This window comes from Protopterus annectens, chromosome 15.part0 (assembly GCF_019279795.1).
Source record: "Protopterus annectens isolate FY-2018-M chromosome 15.part0, PAN1.0, whole genome shotgun sequence".
Taxonomy (NCBI): domain Eukaryota; kingdom Metazoa; phylum Chordata; order Ceratodontiformes; family Protopteridae; genus Protopterus; species Protopterus annectens.
In genome coordinates this window covers 138,082,804-138,109,161 of record NC_056749.1, presented here as the reverse complement: position 1 = coordinate 138,109,161, position 26,358 = coordinate 138,082,804, and the positions used below count along the sequence as shown (strand labels likewise).

Sequence of the window (26,358 nt, the reverse complement as noted above, 5' to 3'; positions counted from 1 at the left end):
GGATGGTATTATACTGGGGGTACTTCCTGTACACTTCAGTACCTAGTGTATGATCAGGTAATCTGTTAATTAATACATCCAAAAATGTTATTGTACTTGAGTCATAGTGTACAGTAAACTGTAACCCCCATGTATTGTTGTTCAGATAACTTAAATCCATAAGTTGTTCTACACCACCCTTCCACACCATCCAAACATCATCCAAGTAACGTCTCCAGATGTCAATATATTAAATAAAGATATTATTATGGCAATCATAAATAATGTGTTTTTGAACATAGGCCATAAATAAATCAGCATATATGGGGGCAAAAGATGCCCCCATTGCTGTGCCTTTAGTTTGCCAATAACATTTATCCTTATAGTAGAAGACGTTATTTGTAAGAACGTGTTTGGCTAGACCCACCAAAAAAGAATTAAAATCAGATTGATATAAACCCGCCACTTCAAGCCAATGGGCCAATGCATCCAAACCAGCTTGATGGGGAATGTTAGTATACAAAGAACTTGCATCCAATGTACACAAAAACCACCCAGGCTCCAATTGAGTGTCTGAAATAATCTGCAGAAAATTAGTCGTGTCCTGCAAACGTGATCGTACTACATGTAACAAGGGCTTAAGATGTTTGGTGAGGTATAAGGATAATGGTTCGGTAATATACCCTTTCCCAGATACAATCGGTCTACCAGGTGGATTCACCGGGTCCTTGTGAATTTTGGGTAGGAAATAGATATATTGAGTTGCAGAATCTTTGATCATGAGCTGATACATAACCTCATTAGTAATGATAGCTTCATTCCTAGCCAAAAGCAAGAAATGGTCAATCTGTTTTTTAAACCTGAAAGTAGGGTCAATGGGCATTACTGAATAATATCTCTGATCCAAAAGCTGTCTATTTGCCTCCTTATCATAATCACCCCAGTTTAGTACAACCACAGCTCCACCTTTATCTGCAGAGATAATAACTATATCTCTGTTGTTCTGAAGTTCCAAAATAGCCTGTTTTTCAATTAACGTAATATTGTTTGATTTAAAACGTATATCAAAACTAGGAAAATGAAGATCTTTGAGCACGCTATTCTGGAACTGATGTACTATGGAGTATAATTGCCCCATAAACCTAATAACTGGTTGTGCCACCCTTAGCAGCAGCAACTGCAATCAAGCATTTGTGTTAACTGGCAATGAGTCTTTCACATAGCTGTTGAGGAATTTTGGCCCACTCTTCATTGCAGAATTGTTGTAATTCAGCCATATTGGAGGGTTTCCGAGCATGAGCTGCCTTTTTAAGGTCATGCCACAGCATCTCAATTGGATTCAAGTCTGGACCTTGACTAGGCCACTCCAAAACCTTCATTTTGTTTTTTTAAGCCATTCAGAGGTGGACTTGGTGTGTTTTGGATCATTGTCCTGCTGCAGAACTCAAGTGCGCTTCAGCCTGAGGTCACAAACTGATGGCTAGACATTCTCCTTCAGGATTTTTTGGTAGAAAGCAGAATTTATGGTTCCATCAATCACAGCAAGTTGTCCAGGTTCAGAAGCAGCAAAGCAGCTCCAGACCATCACACTACCACCACCACCATGTTTGACTGTTGGCATGATGTTCTTTTTCTGAAATGCTCTGTTACTTTTATGCCACATGTAACGCGACGCACACCTCCCAAAATGTTCAACTTTTGTTTAGTCAGTCCACAGAATATTTTCCTAAAAGTCTTGGGATCATCAAGATGTTTTTTGGCAAAAGTGAGACTAGCCTTTATGTTCTTTTTGGTCAGCAGTGGTTTTTGCCTTGGAACACTGCTATGCATGCCATTTATGCCCAGTCTCTTTCTAATGGTCGAGTCATGAACACTGACCTTAAGTGAGACAAGTGAGGCCTGCAGTTCTCTAGATGTTGTTCTGGGTTCTTTTGTGACCTCTTGGATGAGTCATAGCTGTGCTCCTGGGGTAACTTTTGTAGGCCGGCCACATCTGGGAAGGTTCACCACTGTTCCATATTTTCTCCATTTGTGGAAATGGCTCTCACCGTGGTTCGCTGGAGTCCCAAAGCTATAGAAATGGCTTTGTAACCTTTTCCAGACTGATAGATGTCAATTCCTTTGTTTCTCACCTGTTCTGGAATTTCTTTAGACTGCAGCATATCGTCTTTCTTTTTGGGATCTTTTGGCCTACTTCACTTTGTCTAACAGGTTCTATTTAAGTGATCTTTTCATTCAACAGGTCTGGCAGTAATTAGGCCTGGGTGTGGTTGGTGAAACTGAACTCAGCTTTCCCAAAAATGTGACTAACCACAGTTACTTCATGATTTAACAAGGGGGGCAATTATTTTTTCACATAGGACCATGTAGTTCTGGATAGTTTTTTTTCCCTTAATAAATAAAAATCATCACTTAAAAACTGAATTTTGTGTTTACTTGGGTTGTCTTTGTCTAATATTTAAATTTGTTTGATGATCTGAAACATTTAAGTGTGACAAACATGCAAAGAAATAAGAAATCAGATAGGGGGCAAATGCCCTATCCTCATAAGGAGATCCTTTCAACTGTCCAGCAAGTTGTTCAATTTTCTATTATTTTAAACTTACAGTACTCGTGAACTGCTCCAATTACTTACCACCCTTTCTATGAAACACTATCTCGTACATAACTTGAGCAACCCACCTTGCATCATCAAACTCTTGCTTGGATACACTGCACTTTCTAAAATTTATCCACTTGTACTCCATAGATTCCAGTGAGGTACTGAAAATTTACCATAGCACCTCCTTCCCTTCTTTCTTGAAGATAATACGCAAACATTTTTTTACTCAGCAGTTTGGCTAACAATACACAGTTAGCAAAGATTACTTCCACAGTAACTTCATTACCGTGACTACTTAAGTAGGGTGCAGGATTAGACAGTATTGGTGTACATTTCCTTTCTTCTTTACTTAGGCTTCACACACTAGCACATCTTCAGTTCATTTACATATTCTGTATAAATACATAGGAACTGTTAGCCTTAGCTATGAAACTAATAAAACATATTAAAAGAAATATCCTGTCCTATTGTTTTGTGAGACACTAGGAGCATCGGAATTCATTCTGGATCTCACTGCACAAGTTGAAAGCAGCTGTACGCCAGTGGAACAGCAAAGGAAAATAAACACGCCTCAGTATGAAGGAGGGTCAAAGAGGGAGTAATTAACTTGGTATACAAACATTTGCAAAAGCTGCTCCTTAAACAGAGTGGTACCACTAACATAATGTTGCAATAGTGGTTCCTAAAAAACTGCAGACTAGGTTATAAAGTAAGCACATTCAGCAGAAAGGCAACAAGTATTAGCTTTATATTTCTTCAACTGGATCTACACTGAAAGTACAGCTCTATAACAACTGGGACTGAAAATATTGCAACAGAAACATTAAAAACTCAGAACACTGCACATACAATGTTATGACTTGACATAATGCACAACAGAAATTTAAGTGTTTTGCTGGTATTCACACATGCACTGCAGCATGTAGTGACTTAAGTGCTATGATGCATTTCTCCCCATTATTCCCTACATATTTCGTCCATTACTTAATAAATGCAGTTTTTTCACTAAGCCACAACTGAAATTTACTGTACATCCTGGCAAAATTACCACAGGAATAGCTCAAATTGTGTCCATACAATTAATGAATGCATCATTCAGCCTACAAGCTGGTGCTACCATTAAAGTCCAAGAATACACCCTTAAAGTTTCATAGGTTCATATAAGGTTACTAGGCTAGCAGCCCAACAGCCTTTACAAGCCTAACCATGTTAATCCCAAGTTTCCCAATTTGTTCTTTTTCGGGTAGTTTGCAGAACAAATTTATGAACACAGTGGGTCTGTGATAAACATCAGCTACCCCTGTCCATGAGGGATATGGGTGCCACCCAAGGGGTGAATCTGCAGTCTCCCATCCAATTATCCAAGTTGCATTTGAAAAGTGTCTGTGAGGAGCTCTGTATTACGAGAAAATGAGTTTATTGCAAAGCAGCAGCAGTCATAATCCGTTAATGTGACAAGGTAGGCTGACATCCCTAGAGCAAGTGACTCTTGAGCCATTTGACTTATGGTTGTGCAGCATTTCCATTACGGCAGGGTTGGAGGTTGCCCTACAGGCCAGGCACAAGACACCTCTCAGCAGCCTACAGGATACAGAGTGAAGTGACAGGGCTTTCAGCCTGTCCATGTAGGTCATGATTTGGAGACCCTGTATTTTCGTAGTGAGAAACCTTGAGCTTTATCCAGCTGCTGCAGGTGTCTGGGTGAGGTACATGCAAAAGGGTGCACTATACTCTATTAGTGGTCTGATGACGGTCGAGTAGAATGGAGTTTTAACATCCCTTGAATTGGATGCGACAGCCTTTCTTATGAGGTGCGTTACTTAGGAGAATTTTCTTACCACTGTGGAAACTTGGTCGTCAAAGATCAGATTATTATCGACCTGTTCAAGTCTCACACCACTGGATTGGAACTCGGGGGGGGGGGGTAGTTATGTCAATATTGTAATTTGTAGGGAATTCCTTTTTGCCAAAGGGAATAACATTTTTTATTTGCATTTAGTTTTAGACCATGGCTTTGGCACCAAGCCTTTGTTTGGGTCAGCCATTCTTGTAATACGCCAACATCACTGGGGACTCTGATTGCTTCTAGTTTGCAATCATCAGTGAACTTGCTGAGCCAAAGGCCGTCTACCTTGCCCTGGACTTCTGAGAAACAGATGCCAAACAGTAAGGGGCCCAGCACAAACCCCTGTGATACTCTACTGGTAACAGGTCTATTGGTGGAGGTGGAGTCACCAATTTTGACAGTGTGTGTTTGGTTGGTAAGCCAATTGGATACCTATTTAGTAACATAAGGGTTAATCTCCATCTGGAAGAGCTTCACAATGATGTCAGAGTGCAGAATTGTGTTGAAAACCTTGGCAAGGTTGAGACAAGATGTGTGGACTGTCTTACCTTTGTCCATGGCTTTGGTGACATTCTCAAAGAAGTCTACCAGGTTTAATAAGCATGATCTCCCTTAATGAAGCCAAAGGGTCTATATCATATGAGCAAATCTCACAAATTGCAAACGCTCATAATATTGAACATCAAAGGGCTTTTTCTGAGATCGCGATACAGTGAAGAATGGGATATTTGCCCTTTCCTCATTGTAGTGCGATTGTGGAGTTGTAATATATATTTAGCGGGGGGTGGGGTGGGGGGCACAGCCCCCAACAATAGGAAGTGCGAGGTCCATAAGTTCGATGATATGAGCATTCGCAATTTGTGCGATTTGCTCATATGATATAGACCCGAAGACAAACTGGGTTGGGTCCAGCATTTGGAGTTTTCCTATGTCCTTGTTGACAGGTGCCATGACAATTTTTTCCATGTCTTGCAGATGAGTCTGGTTAGACTTATGGGTCTGTAGTTTGCAGGGTCAGTTGATGCCCCCCCCCCCTTTGTACAAGGGAATTACAGTTGCTGTTCTCAATTTTGCAGGAATATAGCCAGTTTTCAAGTTATGATTGAATAAAACACCAAGTGGGTCAGCTAGGTCTTGTTTTAGATTGTTTAGTAAACACCCTGGGATATTATCTGATCCCACTGAGGCTGTTATTTGGTGCACAGTTAATCTGTTCTCAATAAATACTAGGTAGAGAGCTGGTGTCAGGTATGCTTTGGGATATGGTAGGTGGGGATAGGGGGTGAAGTTTGTGCTGTATCTGTCAGCAAGCAGGTTGGCGATATGTCTGGCACATAGCTAGGCATTCTGTTTTAGACTTCGGACATAGTTAAAGAATGCCTTATGACTATCCTTGACTAGGGATGTGATTTTAATTTCATAATTTGTTTACAAAACTTTACAAGATTTCTAATTTTCCTGTTTAGGCTTAGGAAGGAACTCTTCCTCTACAGAATGATATCCCCTCTTGCTTTTGCACAACAGTTTCTTCCTCTTGTTATATAATCTGTTTATACTTTATGTCCCACACAGTGGCTTGTTTTTTGTGGGAAGACCTGGTTTTGATCTGGTCAGGTACAGCAGAGTTTATGCAGTCACTTACATGTTTGTACAGGGCATTTGCATACACTTTTGCATAGTGATCACTGCGTCTGCAACCGTGGGTGATATGAAGCTTTTTATACCATCGTTTAGTAGGTTGTAGTTAGCTTTGGTGAAGGTTTTGTACATTTTTTGTTCTTGTGAGGGTGTCACTTCCAGTAGTTACTTTAGTTACATCAAACGAGAATGATTTGTGGTCAGACCTAACCAGGGTGGGCATCATAAATGGGGAAGTATAGTGACCCCCACATGTTGATGAGTACTATGTCCATAACATTAGAGCCCCTAGTGGTGGGTGCAGACTACATGTTCCAGAGGATTTGTGTTAAAGTCCAGGAAACTCTGGGTGAGTGTCTTTGCTCGTCTATGGAATGATAGTTGGAATCTCCCATGACTAATGTGTTGGGCTGTATGGAACAGGATTCCAGTAAATTGAGGTAGGTGGTGTACTTATCCTGGTTCATGGTAGGGGATCTACAGCTAGCAATGATATGATACAAGACTTTCCCAAGAGTTAACTGGACATGAAGTAGTTCAAGAGAGGTATGCTGTTTGACTAGTCTCAAAGTGTATTTGGTTTTAATGAAGATGGATTCACCACCTTTGGTTCCTTCATGGCCATTTTGATATCCGAATGTGTGGAAGGCATTGTATCCTTGCATGGCTGGGGTGCTCTCAGTGGCCTTGAACCATGTTTTCATAACTGCACAGATGTCAGCATCCTCCAAGTTGAGGAGGGCGGTTTCATGTTTAAACTTGTAGCATTAAGCAGCATGACCCTGACTTTGTCAGGATTAGATGTTGTTATGTTGGAAAATTTGTTGTTTTGACATTGTCTAAAAAAGCCACTATAGGGCAGGCAAGGGCCTTTGCCAGTACCCAAAAGCCTAGGGGGACAGGTGCACACCATCTCTAGCAAAGCAGCGAGGTCCGTCTACTATATCCTCCCCAGGCTGACAAAAGTACAGTTGTGTACCTACCATAAAATGTAGATGTTAGAGTGTATTCACTGTTGCAGCCATTACACTTGGGTTATCCTGCTGGCAGGCTACCCGCAGTCGGCCCGAATTCCAAAGTCCTGGTCCGGCGTCGGTTGCTGTCGCCTCCTCCCTGACGTCAGTGCACCAGGGGTATAAAAGATGCAGCAGACGCCATTTTCTTCAGTTTTTCTTGCCCCAGATGTCAGGTGCCCCCCAAAAGGGTAGGCTAAAAAACATTGCTAAAAAAAGCATGCACTAAAATAAACAATACCTTTATCTACAAGCAAATACACCACATAGGTTGCATAGGATTAGAGAAGTACAGATAATTCCCAGCAAAAAAAGGGGATGGTGGGTAGGTAACCTGGACTGCAACAGTGAATACACTTGAACATCTACATTTATGGTAGGTAAACAACTGTACTATGTTCATCGTGTTTCACTGTTGCAGTCATTACACTTGGGTTGAATCCCAAAACTGAGGTCAAGCGGCTGGGTCTAAATAGAATTAGGAGTAGCTATAAGGCCCTGCAAGATGGCAGTGGCAAAGCCTGCTCTGGATTTAGAGTAAAGAGGCAAGTGGTAGTGCTTAGTAAAAGTGTACACTGAAGTCCAAGTTGCAGCCTCTAAAATATCCTTGGTTGGTACTCCTCTGAGGAAGGCTGCTGAGGTGGCTGCTGCCCTGGTAGAATGTGGTCTAATGCCCTTAGGCACTGATTTACCATGTTGTGAATAGCAAAAACGAATGCAGTGTCCTATCCATTTTGAAATAGTCTGCTTTGAGATAGCCTTTCCTTGTGCTCCTGCAGCATATGCCACTAAAAGTCTCTCAGTCTTTATGAAAGCTTTAGTCTTGTCCAAGTAGAAGCGTAGCTGTCTGTGTATGTCCAAAGAATGCAGAAGTCTATCCACTTTATTTTGCGGGTTTGGATAAAAAGTAGGCAAATTAATGGTTTGGTTAAGAGCCACACTGGACACTACCTTAGGCATAAATGTTGGGTTTGTCCATAGAGAAACCCTGTGCAGATGGAAGATAATAAAAGGTTCCACAGCCATTAATGCCTGCAACTCTGAGACTCTTCTTGCTGAAGTTATTGCTAGGAGCAGAGCTGTTTTCCATGATAAGAATTTTATGTCAGCTGTATTGGCTGGCTCAAAAGGAGGCATTGTGAGTTTTTCCAAAACAAAATTGAGGTCCCATGCAGGTATAGGTGCTCTCCTTGGAGGTCTTATGTTTTTGGCCCCCCTGAGGGGCTGCCTAATCAATGGATATGAAAAAATAGGTGGGTCTGTATTGTAACGAGCTGAAATGGCAGAGGCATGGATCTTAATTGATAAGAAGGATAGGCCTTTGTCCAGCATCTCAGTTAGATATTGTAAAATCTGAGGAATATTTGGAACAAGCGTGTCAATTCCTTGTGCCTGGTTCCAAGCACAGAATCTCTTCCATTTTTCTGCATACGATTTTCTGGTGCTGGGCCTCCTGGCCTCCAAAATGACATCCATAACCACTTTAGAGAGAGGTGTACTCTGAATGGTTACAGTATCCACCATGCAGCTAGATAAAGTTCTGAGTTGGCTGTGCAGGATCTACTTGTTTTGTTGAGTCTGTAAATGAGGAATTAGAGGCAATGTCCAGGCTGGGCCTTGGGACAAGCTCCTTAGGATTGGGTACCAGTGTTGGCGTGGCCAATCCGGGGCAATCAGTATAATTTGTGGCTTCTCTTGTCTGACCTTTAGGAGTACCTTAGGGAGGAGAGGCAGTGGAGGAAAGGCATATACTGTAAGGTTGTTCCAGCTGAATGACAGGGGATCCCACTTTCCATGCTTGTTTGTGATAAGTCCTTGTGCAGAATCTCTCAAGTTGGTAGTTGTGAGGGGAGGCAAAAAGATCCATGTCTGGGTGTCCCCATTTCCTTGTTATCATGCTGAAGATTTGTGGATCTAGTTTCCACTCGTGAGGGTCCATGAGGTTTCTGCTTAGTTCGTCTGCCAGAGCATTTGCTTTTCCTGGCAGGAATTGTGCTTGCAGGTGTACTTTGTAAGTCAATGCTGTGTTCCACAAAATCATGGCATGTCTGCAGGGGGGGTAGGAATGTGTGCCCCCCTGCTTGTTTATGTACCACATGACTGTGGTGTTGTCCGTCTTGATCAGCAGCTGTCCTGGATGAAGTAGGTCCTTGAAGGCCGTCAGGGCATTTTGTACAGCTAGCATCTCTTTTTGATTGATGTGTAGATGCTTTTGGCTTGGGGGCCATGTGCCCTGAATACATTTTCCTGCCATGTGGGCCCCCCAGGCATAATCTGATGCATCTGTTAGTGTTTGCCTGGCTGTGGGTAAAGTGAATGGCTGTCCCTTGTTGTGGTGACAGGCCTGTGCCCACCAGCGAAACTCCTGTTGCAGGCAAGGAATGAGGGAAATTAATGAATCCAGGCTGTGACAATGTTGAGCCCAAACACTTTCTAGGTACCATTGTAGTTTCCTCATATGCAGTCTTGCATATGGAATTAGCAGAATGCAGGAGGCCATGTAGCCCAGAGCCTGCAGAATTTTTCTTGCAGATAACTGGGACTTTGTTGCCATGTTTTCGAAGTAAGAAGTCAGATGCCTTTGTTTGTCTGGCGTGAGATAAGCCATCTGGGCAGTTGTATTTAAGGTTGCACCCAGGAATATTATCTCGAGAGGGTACTAGTTTTGATTTATTTTTGTTTACTGTGTACCTAGGCAAATTAGTAATCTTTTTATAAATGCCAGATGCTTTAGTAGAATGTCTTTGGCTTCAGCTTAAATAAGGCAGTCGTCCAAGTAGGGATATATTTGTATTCCTCTGTCTTCAAAATGCAATTACTGGTGCCAGGCATTTTGTGAAGACCCTGGGCACAGTAGATAAGCCAAAGGGCAGTGCAGAGAATTGGTAGTGCTTTGAGCCAGCTATGAATCTGAGGTATCTTCTGCAAGATTGTCTGATTAGGACATGCAGGTATGCCTCTTTGAGGTCCAAAGTTACAAGCCAAGCCTTTTTGCCCAGCATGGGCAGAAGCTGCTGTAGAGTCAACATTTTGAATTTCAGAACGTCCAGAAAAATATTTAGAATAGACAGGTCCAGGATCGGTCTCCATGCTTTGTCCTTTCTTGGTACTAAGAAAAGTCATGAGTAAAATCCTTGTCCCTGCTCTTGTTGTGGCACTGGCTGAATAGCCCTCATGTCCATGAGGGATAAAACTTGGTTTTGTGCCTCTGCCCATTGATCGTGTGGCATGTCTGGCATACTGGAAGGGTGTGAAAGTGGAACCTGTAGCCCTGAGAGACTATATTTAAGACCCATTTGTCCTGGGTAATCATGTGCCAATTTTGTGAAAAAAGTGCTAGCTTTCCCCCTAAGGGTGCTGCCAAAAGATAAATGCTTGGCATTGGCAGAGGGAAGTCATTGGGACTGTTTCCTATATGGCTGTGATTTGTCTTCTCTGCTTTTGGAGGTAGAAGCACCCCAATGTTTGGGCCTGTACGAGTCCTGGGGCTGTTGTCTGCCTCTAGGGCATCTGTATCTGCCTCTCTGTGGCCTGTCTGACACAGGAAAGGACCAATTTTTAGAAGGCCAGTTCCTGCTAAATCTGGGTGGCTGCAACTGTAAGAAATCCTTCACTGTCTGCATAGATTTAGCTTTATCCATTTTCTTCAACACCTCTTCTGCCTTAACACCAAAGTATCATGCTGTAATGGAGCATCCAATAATTTTGCTTTAACATGATCAGGCAGAGTCTGTTCTTTTAACCAAGCATGCCTTCTAATGACCGAGCCTGTTACAGCGGCCCTGCAAGAGGCCTCCAGTGAATCATAACCACATTGCAAAGTAGGTTTTCCCACTTGTTCAGCTGCATGCAATAAATCCTGCAATTCCTTGTTCTCAGCACATTCAGAATTTGTCAACATTTTCTGTTTTAACAGAGACATTAAATATTGCTGATATTTAAGCATATGAAACTGACAATTTAAAGCCCTTACAGCCAAGGTAGCAGAAGTGTAAACTTTTTTCCCCCATCTGTCCAGTGCCCTAGAATCTCTATCTGAGGGGACAGGGTTTTTTGCAGTAGCAGCTTTGACCCCTTTTGGACCCTGTGAAATAGTTTCTGGGTCAGCAGCAGGGTTTTTATATAGAAATGTATGAGAATCTGGAACCCTGTAGTATCTGTCTGGCTTAACAGGTGCAGGAAGTAGAGAGTCGGGAGACAAGCTGGACTCTGAAAAAACATCATCTACAATGTCTAGAACAGGAGGAATAGCAAGAGGTCTGTGCCGAGGTAGTAAAAGAAAGTCTCTGAGCTTTTTCTTAGAATCTGAATAATATTGGTTCTCCCAGTGGAAATGCTCCCTCATGGTATGCAAGGTTTCCCCAAATGAATAATCCTCAGGAGGAGAAGCTGAAGGAATAGATTCTTCAGCATCAGAATCCTCATAGGGAGGAATAGAGTATCCCTGTTCTGAAGAGGAGTCAGAGGAAATGGAAACCTGGTCAGAGGAATCATATTCAGTGTCTTGCCTAGGCCTCTTATCAGGAGGGGGATGGAAGCCCTTGATCAAAGTGATTAGGTCTTCGGCCATTTTGAGCATCTGTTTCTTAGGCATGAAAGTCTGTCCTGGAGAATGCTGCACTTGTTTTCTTGTCTTTAAAACTGTTTTAGTCTTTGATGCTGAAGTTGGCTTGATATAAAGCTATGTAGGTCTGAAAACACCCTCAGAAGCAGATGGCCTGCTCAGCGGCTCCAGACCCATTTGAGGAATTAGTTTCTGAAGGCCCAGTACATTGAGTATCCAGAGGCCTAGTTGTCTCCACGTGGGAGTCAGAGGCAGCCTATGGCTCTGAGGTAGCAGGTGTCATGGGTTGCGAAAGCGCCTCACTGAGAACCGGCGACTGGCCTAGAAGAGGCTTCATCGTCGGTTTTGGACCTCAGATGCCTGTCTTTTTCCTTGCGCTTTTTATAAACTCCGGCTGTCCCGATGGCATTATGTAGTTAAACCTTCGGCCAAAGTAATGAAAAGCAAAACTGTACCGACGCTTAATAGTGCGTTAGTTAAATCTAGCATAAAACCGACAGCTAGAAACGTCGTGGTCAGGGCCTAGGCAAGGAATACAGTAAGAGTGAAAATACTTATGAGGTATTTGCTTCCTACACGAAATACAATTGTTAACTTTTTTTTGACATCGGTCTGGAGCAAGAAAAAAGTTTCCCCAACTGGGTACTTAGCTTTATAGAAGACTTCGGATCTGAAATTCAATTTTGAAAATCTCAGGAGTCGGCAGACCGGCACTTGCGAACTGCTTTTGCTTCGGGCACCGCGCGGCAAGAAAGACTGGAGAAAATGACGTCGGCTGCGTCTTTTATACTCCTGGCAGACTGACGTCAGGGAGGAGGCGACAGCAACTGACGCCGGTCCAGGACTTTGGAATTCGGGATGACTGAGGGTAGCCTGCCAGCAGGATAACCCAAGTGTAATGACTGCAACAGTGAAACACGATGAACATCACTGGATCCCCCCTAGATGGGCACCAGATGCCGAGCCAATTAATGAAGTCAATCATTTTTTGTTTATATTGTGTCATCATCCTGGGTGAGGGTAAGATACTGCTTAGGGCTAGGGACATACCTGTCAGGGACACAATCAGAGAGTTCTGTCATGTCTCTTTTCATATAGTCCAAACAGGTATGTCATTCACTCCAACATGAACTACAACAGAGTTATAATGGTACATGCTGTTGAGTGACTTGAGTGTATGCGTGACTTGTTGGATCCTGGCACCAGATAGCTTACTGTGACCTCTTCCTTGTCTAGTCTGGTGAGTGGGATTAATGTGTCTCACTATGGAGTCACCTATGACCAAGACATTTATTTTATTTTACATTTGGTGACCAGGAAAGTCCAACTGGACACAAGTCCTTTTTCAGTAGTGGCCCAGGGAGAAAAGCTGAGTTACATCAGAGATTAATTAATTATCAGAAGACAAGGATTACATATACATATTTAAGAACAAAGCATAACAGAATTAAGCAATGGTTATTCAGTGAGCTGTGCCTCTAGAAATAATCAGAACAACACAATATTATGGAGTATTATAGAATATTCATTTGATGTGTTTTGCCTTAGGGGCTTATTTTTGAGACATGGGTAAGTGTGGTGATAAGTTGAGTGGTTTCTTTATGCTTAGTGGTGAGTGTGGGTGGTGTCTGTTTGGCAGGTCTCTGTTCTTTTGGTAGTGAGTACCTCTGCACGGACTTCAATTACAGTGTGTTTGCATTTCTCGCACAGGATGTTAGTCTGCTTTAGGAGTAAATGGTTGTCGGTACACAAGAAGCAATTGCCCTCTGGGAAGGAAGTGGGTTAGCTGGACTTTGTCACAAACAGCAAAAATGAAGTAGTAATTCAATAAATTACAGTTAAAGTGCAGTGCTGGCTTAAAATATACTTAATTTTCAGTTTTTTCCCCAGTGGATGAGTTGGATTTCAGTGCAGATCCACACCAGATCTCGGGCTAAAGTTAGCAAACACTTAGCAGCTCCTGTAACTGACTGCAAACCTGCGAAACGCGAGGCTTACATACAAGGCAAATTTAAACCGTTTTAACACAATTGCCACTTGAAAAGCCCCAAACAGAGCTTTTCTCCAGCAATCCCCAACTCGGAGAGGTCCTGAGCTACACTTCTGCCAAAAGGGTGCAGGGAGGCCCTCTTAACGAAATATTGCTGTTTTAAGTGATACCAGCCTCGATTCAGCAGGTCTGAATCGAGCCTATGCTATGTAAGGCAAGGAAACAATTTCTAGATGGGAAGGAAGGAATAAGGGAAAGTCACTTAAAGGTGAATGTGAGAGTGTTTATTAGTGTACTGTTAGATGACCTGTAGTGGTACCACCCTCTGCACAAATTGGTAGCTCTTCGAGCAGCTGTGAACAGCAGGAAACTATGTGGGGAGGTTCCTATAGAGGATTTTAAACTGGAGAGATTTGCTTATATGCAAGCACAGGGAACCCCATTTGCGAGGCTTTTATATGAGCAGGATGAACGACTTTTACACGGTTAAACCTTCAGGCCAATCAGATAAAAACACAATACGCTATTGACCAGTCGTTCCCATCTTGGATGGGTTGAATTTAAGCTCTCTCTGCTCCCACCAGAGTGCAAAAGAACCCTTCCGATGTAAAACAAACTGGCTTTGAGCTCAAATGCGGTAACAAATGCTTTACAACAGAAGTAAGAAATCTGCAAAATCAAGAATCCTTGGACACAAGTCCACTAATCCTGCAAAATGCTCACAACGCACAAAAACTTTGCAAAGCTTAAAAATACTTTGGCAGACTCACTCAGAAGAGCTTTTGCAGTATCAGAAGAGGTTATGAAATATCACAATATTGTTAAAACAACCTAAGAGCAGTATACTAACAAACATATGGAGTTTCTTTAACAAGTGCTGGCTGAAAAACAGTGATAAATTCAACCAAATAAATAAATGTAGTACAGAAGTGTTAAATACCACTGAAACAGTTCAAGCAAGTACAAAAAAATACACTTATATCAGCTTTGTAGGCCAGATGATTTTAAAAGCAATCCAAGTCTTGTATTCATAGGTGTCCAAGCCGGGCAGAAGGAAGCTGTGAATAAATGGGTATGCCATTTATCACAATGGGTAAAGTTCACTGAAAGCTGAGGTACACCTTGGTGATATCAATGTAAAAATCCTACAATATCGGCTTTTAATGGATGCCATTTTACAAAAGGTGAAAAATACTTTGTGCAGCTGTAAGCACCACGTGGCATAACACCAAGTACTGTTTTTTTCACAGGGGGGTGTCCCCTGCTCCCCTGAGTGTGTGGTTTGCATTCATATCAGTCTTTATTTTCACTGAAAAAGGATATCAACAAAATGCTTCCCCACAGAACAAGAAGATAACAAGCTTTGTGTGTGGGCGTGTCACCTTACGTAAACTCATAGTGGGTAAATGGAAACTGATGAACTGATATGCGCCTGTGGGCTCTTTCTCTACAACCCTGCTCCATTAATATACTACCTCCACTGTCACACAACCACAGAGAAAAGATAAAAGTAAAACTCACCTCTGAAATGTTAACAAAACATTACCTAATAAAACAGTGTGTTCCCCTTAAACTGGTACAGTTCACTATGGACTTCAGTGATATTCTATGTCAATTAATGTCAACAGTAATTATGGCCTCAAACCATTCATTTCCAAGCAGCAAAACTATATGAAGGGGTGTTAGAATACAATATCATTATGTGCTGCAAACAGAGATACAGACCGTTCAGTTGGCTGAAGCGTATTAAGTCTTCCTTTGAAAGTTTTGTAACATTTGACGGATTCTGTGATTCTACCTCAGTGAAAGCTGTGAAAACATGTAGAAGGAAGGGGTCAAAAAAGAAATGAACTATCATATCATCAGAAAATAAACTACTGAGTTCTATCAAAGTGACTTCAACATACACCCACACACACACTTCTGTACAGTTACAGAGACACAGCTGACCAAACTGACTTTAGTACCCAAGTTTGCCAACAATAACTGTACCCAGCCAGCATTGTTAAGCTAAGTTCATATGACCATAGGAGATTACTAGGTTAATGGCCCAACAGCTCTTACAGGTCTAGCCATATTTATCCCAATTATAAAAAGCTAGGTGAACGAATTTCACAAATATATGAACCTATGTTACGTTATCTAATACCTACTACCTCTGTCCATAAGAGATATGGGCACTACTCCCAGGAGTGAATTTACGATTGCCCATCCATTGATCTAGGTTGTGCCCAAAGAGGGTCAGGGAGAGCTTTGGTTCAGATGAACAGAAAGCTTAATCCAGTGAATGGGTAGTCTTTGAGAGACATATCTATCCCTCCAGCATGATTTGCTCATGTCAGAGGCTAGGTTAAGATCCCTAGAACAAATTACCCTTGTGCAGTTTGATTTACGAATGTGTAACATTTCCATAACGGCCAGATCAGAGAATGCCCTGTAAGCCAGACACAGATTGCCCATTAGCGGCCTGTAGGAGACAGAATACAGTAATGGGGCTTTCACTCTTTCCATGTAGGCCTTGTTTTTTATATGTATATTTTCCTGGTGAGAAACCTCTAGGGTCTCTTCAGCTGTTGCAGATGTCTACATGCAAAATGGTGCATTATACTAAATTATTGGTCTGGTGAGAATAGAGTACAATGGAATTATAACATCCTTTGATCTGGATGCCATGCCTTTACTTATGAAATGTGCCACTTAGAACAACTTCCTCACCACTGTGGACACATGGTGGTTGAAGTTAAGATTACTATACACCTGAGTACCCAAATCACATATGACTGGATCAACTCTTGGGGGCTGTCAATACTGTAATTAGTTATTAACTTTCTCAAACAGAATAATTGTGCATTTTTTTGCATTTAGTTTCAAGCCATAGTTTTGGCACCAATCAGTATATCAGTATCGTTCGGTGATTCAATGATTGCCCCAATTTGCAGTCGTTTACAAACCTGGTCAGCCAAAGGCTGTCCACACTTCCCTGGACTTCTGTGAAATAAATTCCAAATAGTAGAGGGCCTAGCATAGAACCCTGTGGTACACCAATGGTGATTGGCCATTTGCTCGAGGTGAATTCACCCACTCAGACAATGTGTGTCCTGTCAGTGAGTTATCTGGCTGCCCACCTGGTGATGTTGAGGTTTACGCCCAGTTGAGAGAGTTGTTCAATAATACCTGAGTGGGGAATTGTGTCAAATGCCTTGGCCAAGTCAAGGTAGGTGGTATGCACAGTCTTTCCCTCGTCCATGGCCTTGGTGACCTTCTTGAATAAGTCAGCTAGGTTTAGCTGACATGACCTACCTTAATGTATCTGAACTAGGTTGGGTCCAGAGTCTGGAGATTACCTATGTCCTTGTTGATAAGGTCCCATGATGATTCTTTTAATGGCCTTACACATAAGGACAGACAGGGTTAAGGTTCTATAATTCCATGGTCAGTTGATGGTCCCCCTTTTTGCAGAAGGATGACTGCTGCTGTCCATCTTTCTGCTGCAACATATCCTGTCTGGAGGCTGTGATTAAATAGGGATCCAAGTGGATCTGATAGGTCATGTTTTAAGTTATTTACAAGTTAACCCTGGGATATTGTTTGGGCCCACTGACTCAGTGTTTTTAGCCTTAGTGAGCACAGAGATGATCTGCTCTCTTGAGATAACAGACTGAGGAATGGTGGCAGGCATACTTTGGCAGACAATTGGTGGGGATGGGGAGGGGGGGGGGGGTAAAGTTTGATCCTAATCTGTCAGCTATCAGGTTGGCTATTTCCTCTGTTTGAGTATGGGTGGTGCCATCCACAACCAGCTCTGCACATATTTGAGTATTCCCCTTAAAATTTCAGACATAGTTAAAAAATGCCTTGTGATTTTCCTTAGCTAGGGAGGCTATTTTTGCTTCACAATTTGCTTTGGAGGACTTGACTAGATATCTGATTTGTTTGTTTACACTAGTGAGGGATTTCATCTTCTGCTGAGCCTATTCCTGCTTATTTCTGGACATTAGTTTCTTTTTTATGTTGTATGGACCAGGGGTTCACCAAGGTGGCTTAGTTTTTGACAAGACCTGACTTTAATCCAGTCTGGTATAGCCAAGTCTAAACAACCGCTTAAGTGGCTATACAGGGTGCTAGTGTACACACTGCATAGAAGTCTGTGTTTTCGGGGCTCAGGGGAGGTTTGAAATTTGTTATGCCATCACTTAAGTAGGAAGTAATCTGTCTTGGAAAAATTATTTAGTGTGTTTGAGCTGAATGGGGTAAGTGACCTTATATTTATTTCAAAAGAGACTGTTTTATGGTTCAATCTTGTCAAGGAGAACATTACATGGGTGTGAAGTGCAATACTCCCCCATGTTGTTGAGTACCATGTCCAGGATATTTCAGCCCCTTGTGGGTGTTCCGATCAGCTGTTCCACAGCATTTGCAGTGACAAAGGCCAAGAACCTCTGAACCTGCTTATTAGTAGTCATGTATGTTACCCAGTCAATGGCAGGATAGTTAATATCACCCATGAGTAAGGTACTGGGCAGCATATTAAGTGACTCCAGTAAGACCAGGTATGTGGTATGCTTTTCCTGGTTCATGTTGGGGGACCTATAACCAGTGATGATGTGGTACGGGATTTTGCCTGTGGTTAACTGGACATGCAGTAGCTTGACGCAGTCATACTGTTTGGCCATTCTTGAGGTGCACTTATCCTTTATGAAAACAGATACACCTCCTCTTTTGGTTCTTTCTTGCTCAGTTTGCAGTCTGAACATATGGAAGGTGTTGCAGCCCTGCTTCCATGGCTTTGAACTGTGTCGAAGTGATAGCACAAACATCAGCATTTTCCAAGGTGAGGAGTGCTTCCAGTAAGTGCTGTTTCTTGTTTAGACTTCAAGCACTGAGCAACAGTACCTTGAGCCTATCAAGAGAAGATTTTATTACATCGGGAGGTTGGTTATTTTGACAATCCTAAAAAAAGCACTATGGGGTGGCTAACGCCTTTGCCAGTATCTGAAAGCTTAAAGGAGACAGGTGCAGACCATCTCTGGCAAAAGAGTGCAGCCTGTCGATCATGTCCTCCCATGCTGACAGATACTGGATCCCCTTGGACTGACCCCAGAAGTTAAGCCACTTGTTAATGTCAATTATTTTTTGTTTGTACTGTGGCATCATCCCTGGTGAGGGTAGAATGCTGTTCAAGGCTAGGCTCATACCTGCCTGTGACACAATCTGAGAGCTCAATCTTGTCTCTGTTCATACAGTCCAGCGAGGCACATCTCAGAGTCATACTAGCATTTGTGGTTGAGTGAATTGAGTGCTTGTGTGACCTGACGGATCCTAGCACCTGACAGGCAGCTAACCATAACCTTCTCCAGCTTGGTGAGGGAGACATCCATGTCTCTCACTATGGAGTTTCCTATGACCAGTACATGTTGGGTTTTGTGGTGTTTCTCCTTAAGGGCTTGTCTGCTGAGACACTAGTGTGTGCATTATTATTGTGTGTTGTGGTTTGCTTTATTATGTGGTTTCTGAAGGCAGCATTTGGAAGGCCTCTGAGCTTTTGTTACGTTACTAGTGAGTAGTTCCACATATGTGGGTTTATGCGTCAAATCCTTATTTAGTGTTAGAAGTGATGTATGTGTGCTGACAGCCTGTTTGGCATTTGACTTGCTTGTCAGAGTCTTGCTTCTAATTTCACAGTGTAACTACATGTCTCACATAGTACTTGTTTGTTTCAGGATTAAGTTGTCCATATACGTGAGAAAATTGCTACATTGCTTCAGGATGCCCATTTCCTCCAGGCTGGCCACAGAGATGGTGGGAAACTATCTGTCCATAATATCAGGTTTTTACTGTGTGTTGTTTCTGGGAAGAGAATGTGTTAACTAGACTGGACTGTGCAGGTAGCACACAGACTAAAAGTGGGAACTATATTTGAGTAGGTTAAGGTTAATAAAATAGGAGGTGCTGCTTAGCACCCACTTTAATTGCTCCTACAGGTGCAGGGGGCTGGGACTGGTCTCAGTGACAGTTATTCTAGGTAAATCTTACCTACATGGTGTTTATGTCTATATAGGGTACTGCTAACCACCACTGCGCAGAGAGCAGGTTCTTGCAAATGCAAGGCTTAAGCAGAAGCAAAAAGGAATACATTTTAAGCAAACTATCAATCGGGAAAGCACACACAATGACCCTTCCTCCAGCAATCCTCAACTCAGACAGGTTTAGATCCACACACTTCTGTCAAAGTGTACAGAAAAAAATCCTCTTAATGCAAGATGGCTGGTTTACAGCCCATGAGTAAGAAACCACAAAATCTAGACTCAGCAGCCCTGAATCTAGCAGATAAAATGTAGCTAGTATCTTAAAATGTCAGTATGCTTTTGACTATTAAAAAGTGCATAAATGCGGTAATAATGTCATTAATAACACACTAGATAAGTAAAACACAGTAAACAAAGTGCAAATATTACTTATTTTCGGTTTTGCAGCAATGGATGGTTTTGGAAATAAGCAGAATCTCTCAGTCACTCTGGCGCAGTCACCAAATGAGTAGCTGTGATTAAATGAGCAAGAGCACCTGCAAATGTGAGGCTTAAACAGAAGCAAAAAGTAACAGGTTTTAAGCTAGGAACTAACCCAAACTCACATTCACACAGACCCTCACTATGCACTGTCTCTCTCTGGATTAAAAGTTCTGAATGGAAGAATATGATATTTATTTGCTATTTTGATAACCAGGCATGTGGGCTGGTCCACAGACCCTTTTCAGCTGTGACCCGAAAGTACAGATTACAAATAGAGCAAAATATATTTGTAGGCAACGCCACAACAGTATATGTGATAATGGATTTAAAACATAAATTGCTGGTTGTTGTACATAACTAAAGTAGATGCAACCTCTGGAGGCAATTCTTATGGTAATTTCAAAGGTACACAATTTTCAAAGAAACAGCTTATGCAGAAATGTAAATTGTAAATGTGACATTATTGACATTAGCAAGCAGTAACAAACATTTATAATTATATACAGATTATGCAATTGTATTATTAAGATATCTAGAGCATGAAGTGTCTAACTGGTTTGCTAGAGGCATGCTAAGCTGCATGATAGTGTGGCTAACTACTATTAAAGCACATGCATAGGACTTCACTGCAAATGTTCAGAAAGGGCATTTTTTTAACTCGGCAAGTGTTTCAAGACTTCTTTTTTCACATGAGAGTTTGGTCCATGAGGCTAGACTCAGTCAGGACAGTGTACATTCATCAACAGTTGTTTTAAAAGCAAGTCTGCTTAAAGTAATCGTTTTATCTTGTGCATTTCTTAAGAAGTAACCTAGTCTCTGAAAATGTATGCAATAACTTCCTTTTAGTATTTTGTGTATCAGAGTACCTAGTGGTAAGGCATCCTCTGGAGACATAGCTGACATAATGGCTTAAGACAATCACCTCCATCGACAAGGTAAAAGGTTCACTCCTGACATCTGGCCAACATACGTATGAAATTTGCATGTTCTTCTTGTGTCTCTGTGGAGTTCCTCTCACCTCCCAAAACATGTTTGATGTTTCCACTTCAAACTCACCCAAAGAATTACATGGAGTTGTAGGCAGCAGCACAGACTATATGGTATCTGTCAGGATCAGAGTTGAATAGACCAACTGCTTTAGGAATCCGCTGTGTTGATAGGAGAACATGGATCATAGATGTGTGGCTAATCCTGACATGGTGCACAAAAAGTGTAAAAAACTGCCTCTATGTGATCTGGTCACACTGACTAATGCCAACAAAAATGGATATGGGTATTTGTCAATGATAAGTAGGTTGAGGACTTGGCCTACTCCAACCCATGGCAGAAACGAATGCAAATGACAGGAGGAGGTCTATGTGCCTCTACTGAACAGTGTATGCTGGCTATAAAGCCAAACAGCCCTGGGTCCATAATCTACTGTTCTGACAGTGTCCAGCTGCCCAGCTTGAGTTATAACAGTAGAGCAAAAGCTGGACATAAAACCAATCAGCCTGCCAAACATGAACAAAGGATGACCGCACTCAGCTTGGAAGTGGTTAACAATGGTAAGGAGGAGGCTGGACATCCTATGTAACCAGGATGCAAGATGAAATGGCAGTGCAGCAAAGCCACTTGGCTTGGGATCCAGAATCTACTCCTCAAGACAGTCTAAAAATGGTGTGGGGAATTGTGGTGAGGAAGAATCTTCTGAAGACCGTGACTGATGTAATCAGAAACTGTGGCAGTGGGAATTCGACTCCAGTGTAATGGTATGACAAAATTCATTCCCTTGGGCCTACACCTCACATGAAAGTTTTGATAGTTAGGTAAAAAAACATTCAGGCCACAGCTGGAGGACAGTATGAGTTGGTGTTGGCACTGAGGGACCTGAATGCTCATATTGGGACAAACAGAACAAGTTATGAGGATTGTTTGGGACAATGTGGGTGGAGCAACAGGAATATAGGAGAGACATTAAACAGACTTGTGTCTCACAAATGCCCTAATGGAGGCTAACACATGGTTCAGAAAGTGAGACAGTCACAAGATAACAAAGAGTGGTTAGCATGTACCTCAGACACCTCATGGCAAGGATAGGGCATTGGGACAAATCAGAGATTGCAAAGTCATCTCCAGTAAAACAGCTGGCCCACAGCTTAAACCACTGGTGGCCACAATCAGTTGTAAGCAGTGGTTACATAAGGCTTTAAGGTGAATACAGACAGGCTGAAGACCTGGAAGGTGACTGGATAGAAAGTAAAAGAGTTCAAGGAAATATTAAGAGCACCTCAGGAAGAAGAGGAAATAGGTGGAGTGGAAAAAGAATGGCAGCGCTCAAAAACAGGTAGGAGGCCAAGCCAAGTATGAAAATGGGGTACCTAAAGAAAGGATGGTGATGCAATGCAAAAGTCAAGGAAGTCGTCAAAAGAAGGGAGTGTAATAAAAAAAGTGAGACACAGAAAAGATGGACCAGCCTATGGAGGAAAACTGGTCAGCTAACAAAGAGGCTAAGAGAGAAGCTGTGATAGCAAACAACAAGGCAGAGGCACTCTACCAGCATGTGGAAAGTGACAAAGAAACTATCGGGTTGCAAGGCAAAGACAGAAATATAAAGACAGTCATCAGACACCCTTCATACGGGATGTTAGCAACAACCTACATACCAGTTCACAGAACATCAAGGGCAGATGGAAGAAATACTTCCAGTAGCTTCTGAATGAAGAAAACCCAACAGAAGCTGCATTGCTGCAGACATAGCCTACGATGAGAAGAGCCACCCTGCAAGTCATAAAAACAGAAAAAAGACAAATGAAAGCTGAGAAGCAACAAGCTTGGATGAGTTCAGGGCAAATACAGTCAAGTTACTGGGTAAGTTAGGGGAGAAATGGCTCCAGAGGGTACTCACAGCAGTATGGAGAGACAGACGCATATCCCAGATGATTAGATATTTCAAGTATCAGTGTACAAGATCAAAAAGGGCATTCATTACTGTGGGCTGTATAGGTGTCTCAAACTCCTGTCATACTGAATGACAGTGTTGGACAGACTGACTGGTATATAAAGAGCAGTAGAAAGTAAGATGGGAGAAGAGCAGCTGGGATTCAGATCAGGATGCAGTGAAGCAGACAGCGGAGAATGCATTTGACAAGGTCCCAAGAAAACTGATTTTGGATGTCCTTAGAAGGATTGAAATCCCAAAAACATTGGTAGAATTACTGCTGATTACATACAAAGACTCAAACACATGTCTCAACAGTATTCAGACTCACAGAGAGGTCCTTTGTGGTGGTGGATGTGCATCAGGATTGAGCTCTGTGCCCTTTGCTGTTCATACTTATGATGGACTACATTAGCAAACGGGGATGGCATACATCAGCAAAGATGCCATAATGCAGATGATGTAGCATTGCAAGCACACTCTGAACAAATTCAGTAAATGATATGGGAATGGAATGTAAAACTGAAGGCACACAGGATTAAAGTGAGGACAGCCAAGACAGTTGTAATGGCAGAAAGTGGAGAAAATCAGAAGCAGCAGAGAACTGAGAAACAGAAGTAAAATAGTGGAACAGGTTAGCAGCTTCAAGTATCTGGGAGGGGTAGTTTAAGAGAAGGGATGTCGCAATAAGGAGATCATATCAGAGGGGCAACAGATACCTGCCACAGAGTCTTAGGGGTACTGTGTGATAGAATGCCAAAGAAGCTGAAAAGTAAGGTTTACAAAACAGTGGTATGACAGTGTTACTACTTGGTACAGAGATCTAGAGAGTGAAGGCAGAGCAGCTGAGGAAGTTAGATGCGATGGAGATGCAGTACCCGAGGCAGGTGGCAGGATGCACACTGTGGAACAGACAAAGAAATGTGGACATCAGAACAGAAACCAAAGTAGCTCCAATTGCAGAGAAGGTAAAATGGAACAAATAAAGGTGCTTCAGGTATGTGTGCTGGGAAGATAATTTTCTGAACAAGATTTAGGAGAGACAAAAAACCTGAAATGGAAATGAGGGCATCCAATAAAGGGATGGATTGTGGGAGAGAAGACATGGGACAATCAGGCATGACCACTGAAGAAGGTAGCAGAGTGGCACTGAACTGAGAGAGATAGCAAGAGTTTATAATACACCCTGATCCCACGTACAAAATGCAGAAAAAAGTTCATGAAGATGATAATGACTCAGAACTGCAGACTTTTGGTATTGTGGTTTGTGTAAAACTTTAAAGAGGTACACAGTAAAATATTAATGTAGTAAGACCATAGCAGACCAGTTTAGGAAGGAGGACATTGTCTTAGCTAGGGCAAAGAAGGCTGTAGGAGAAAGAGAAACTCTAACAGTTTTTCAGTTGAGAGAGGACTTTAGTGCGACTCTGCTGCAATAGCTGAAAAGGCAACAGAAGGTTCAAGGGTAAGACCTAAGTATTTGTATTCTAAAATATGAGTGATACCATCGTTATGGATATCCATGATGTTACTATGGGGTAGTAGTGAGATTTCTGAGAGGAAATTAACATAACACTTGTTTTTGCATGGTTAATTAGACGATTAGATTCAGCCCAACTGCATAGGTCAGAAAAGGTTTATTGAAGGTTAGTTTGTAACCTACACAAGCACTTACTGGACTGCAAAATCAGGATGTCATCTACATACAGTAAGTCAAAAAAATGAAAAAAAAAAAAGATCTGATGAAGGGTTGTTACCCGAAAGCACTCATTTTGTATTTTTCTGCTGTTTTAATAAATTCTTGGAGACATAGCAGTGTCCTGCCGCGTTTATTTGGATTTATATCTACATACAGTGCAATGCTGAGTAATGCAAGATCTTTAGTCAGATCACCAATGTGCAAGGATGACAGAATGGGTCCAAGGACTTGAGCCCTGGGGCAGCACCTGAGAATAGAGTGTGGAAGAATAAGTTGTTGTTGTTGTTATGGACTTGGAAGGTTTCTTTTAAAAGTAACTTTGGAACCACTTTATGGTGTTACACCCAATGTCAATTTTTTGCAACTTCCTAAGCAGTATTTTATGAATCACGGTTTCAAATGCACTAGTCATGTCCACAAGTATCTCAGTGTTAAGGCCATCATTGATGTCAGAGTACATGAAGTTGATTGCTGATAGTAATGCTATTGTAGCACTAAAGGCATTTCTGAAACTACACTTTTCATTGGTAATAGTCCAAAACTAGTTATACGACTGTCCAGTTGTTCAGACACTAGTTTTTATACTGGCTGATTCAGCCCATCTAGACTGTTCAAGTTCTGTACTTGGTTGATTTAGTTCTCATATTTTAAAAGTTCTGCACTTCATTTCAGATACTATACTTTCCTTCCATATACTATGTACATCCGTGGCACCAGTTGTCACAAAATATACTTCATTATGTTATGTACAAAAGCTCAACATCCTTTCCCCATTTTCACATATCACACCCATGCCAGCCTAGATCACCCACTAGTTACCAAGTAATCAGTTTCATATGATGGCGTTTGCAGACTTGGCAACATAATACATTCATGCACTCATTCATTCTCCGTTACCAGTTTTATCCACTTCAGGGTTATAGAAGAGCCACAGCCAAGGCCAACACTCTTGAGAGCAAGACAGAAAATTCCTTTGGTGAGAATGCCAGTCCAGTGTAGAACATACAAACAAATGGAGTGTTTTGGAAAAGGGCATCCCTGTGGAATCCCAAGGAAATAGGTATACAGATCTAAGGTTCCCTCTTTGTCCAGATTTTAATATCTCCTGTTGCCAAAGGTTGACAGTAGTCAGAGACTCACATTCCCAGAAAACATGCCTCCAAATACCCATGTGCCCACTTTTACAGTCCTGCAGGAGTTATCTCCTGCTGGATATATTATGCCAAGTCACTCAAAGGTATAAACGTATTTATTGAGGCACTTCCACCCAAATATCCAAAACTTTCTGAACCTCTTTGCATCCTTAATCCCTTTCTAGACATTAGCCCTCATATTGTTTCCAGAATGGACCTATCAATAAATACCGCCCAATCTCTTTTCACATTTCCCAGGGTATACTCTTCCACTACCTTAAGACATTTAAAAATTGTGTTGATCAGGTGCTCTATATTATCATTCTCCCCAGTTATATCCAAAAGGAATCCAGCCCCCAAGGAGATGCCATCCCTTTCTTTCTGTGTGGGCCTAACTATATTCAAAGTTCTCTTCAGTGTCCTGTATGACAAACACTGTCCCACCTCAAAATATCTCCAATTTAA

At 41.9% G+C, this 26,358-nt stretch overlaps 1 protein-coding gene across 1 annotated transcript in view; it reads right to left on the bottom strand.

The window, feature by feature from the left end:
• Positions 1–26,358, bottom strand: part of TBC1D8B (TBC1 domain family member 8B) — a gene marked incomplete in the record, with an annotated part of 1,684,663 nt that overhangs the window by 54,940 nt on the left and 1,603,365 nt on the right. Inside the window, 1 exon segment of the mRNA XM_044057627.1 lies at positions 15,358–15,441. Coding sequence (XP_043913562.1) covers positions 15,358–15,441 — 84 coding nt within the window.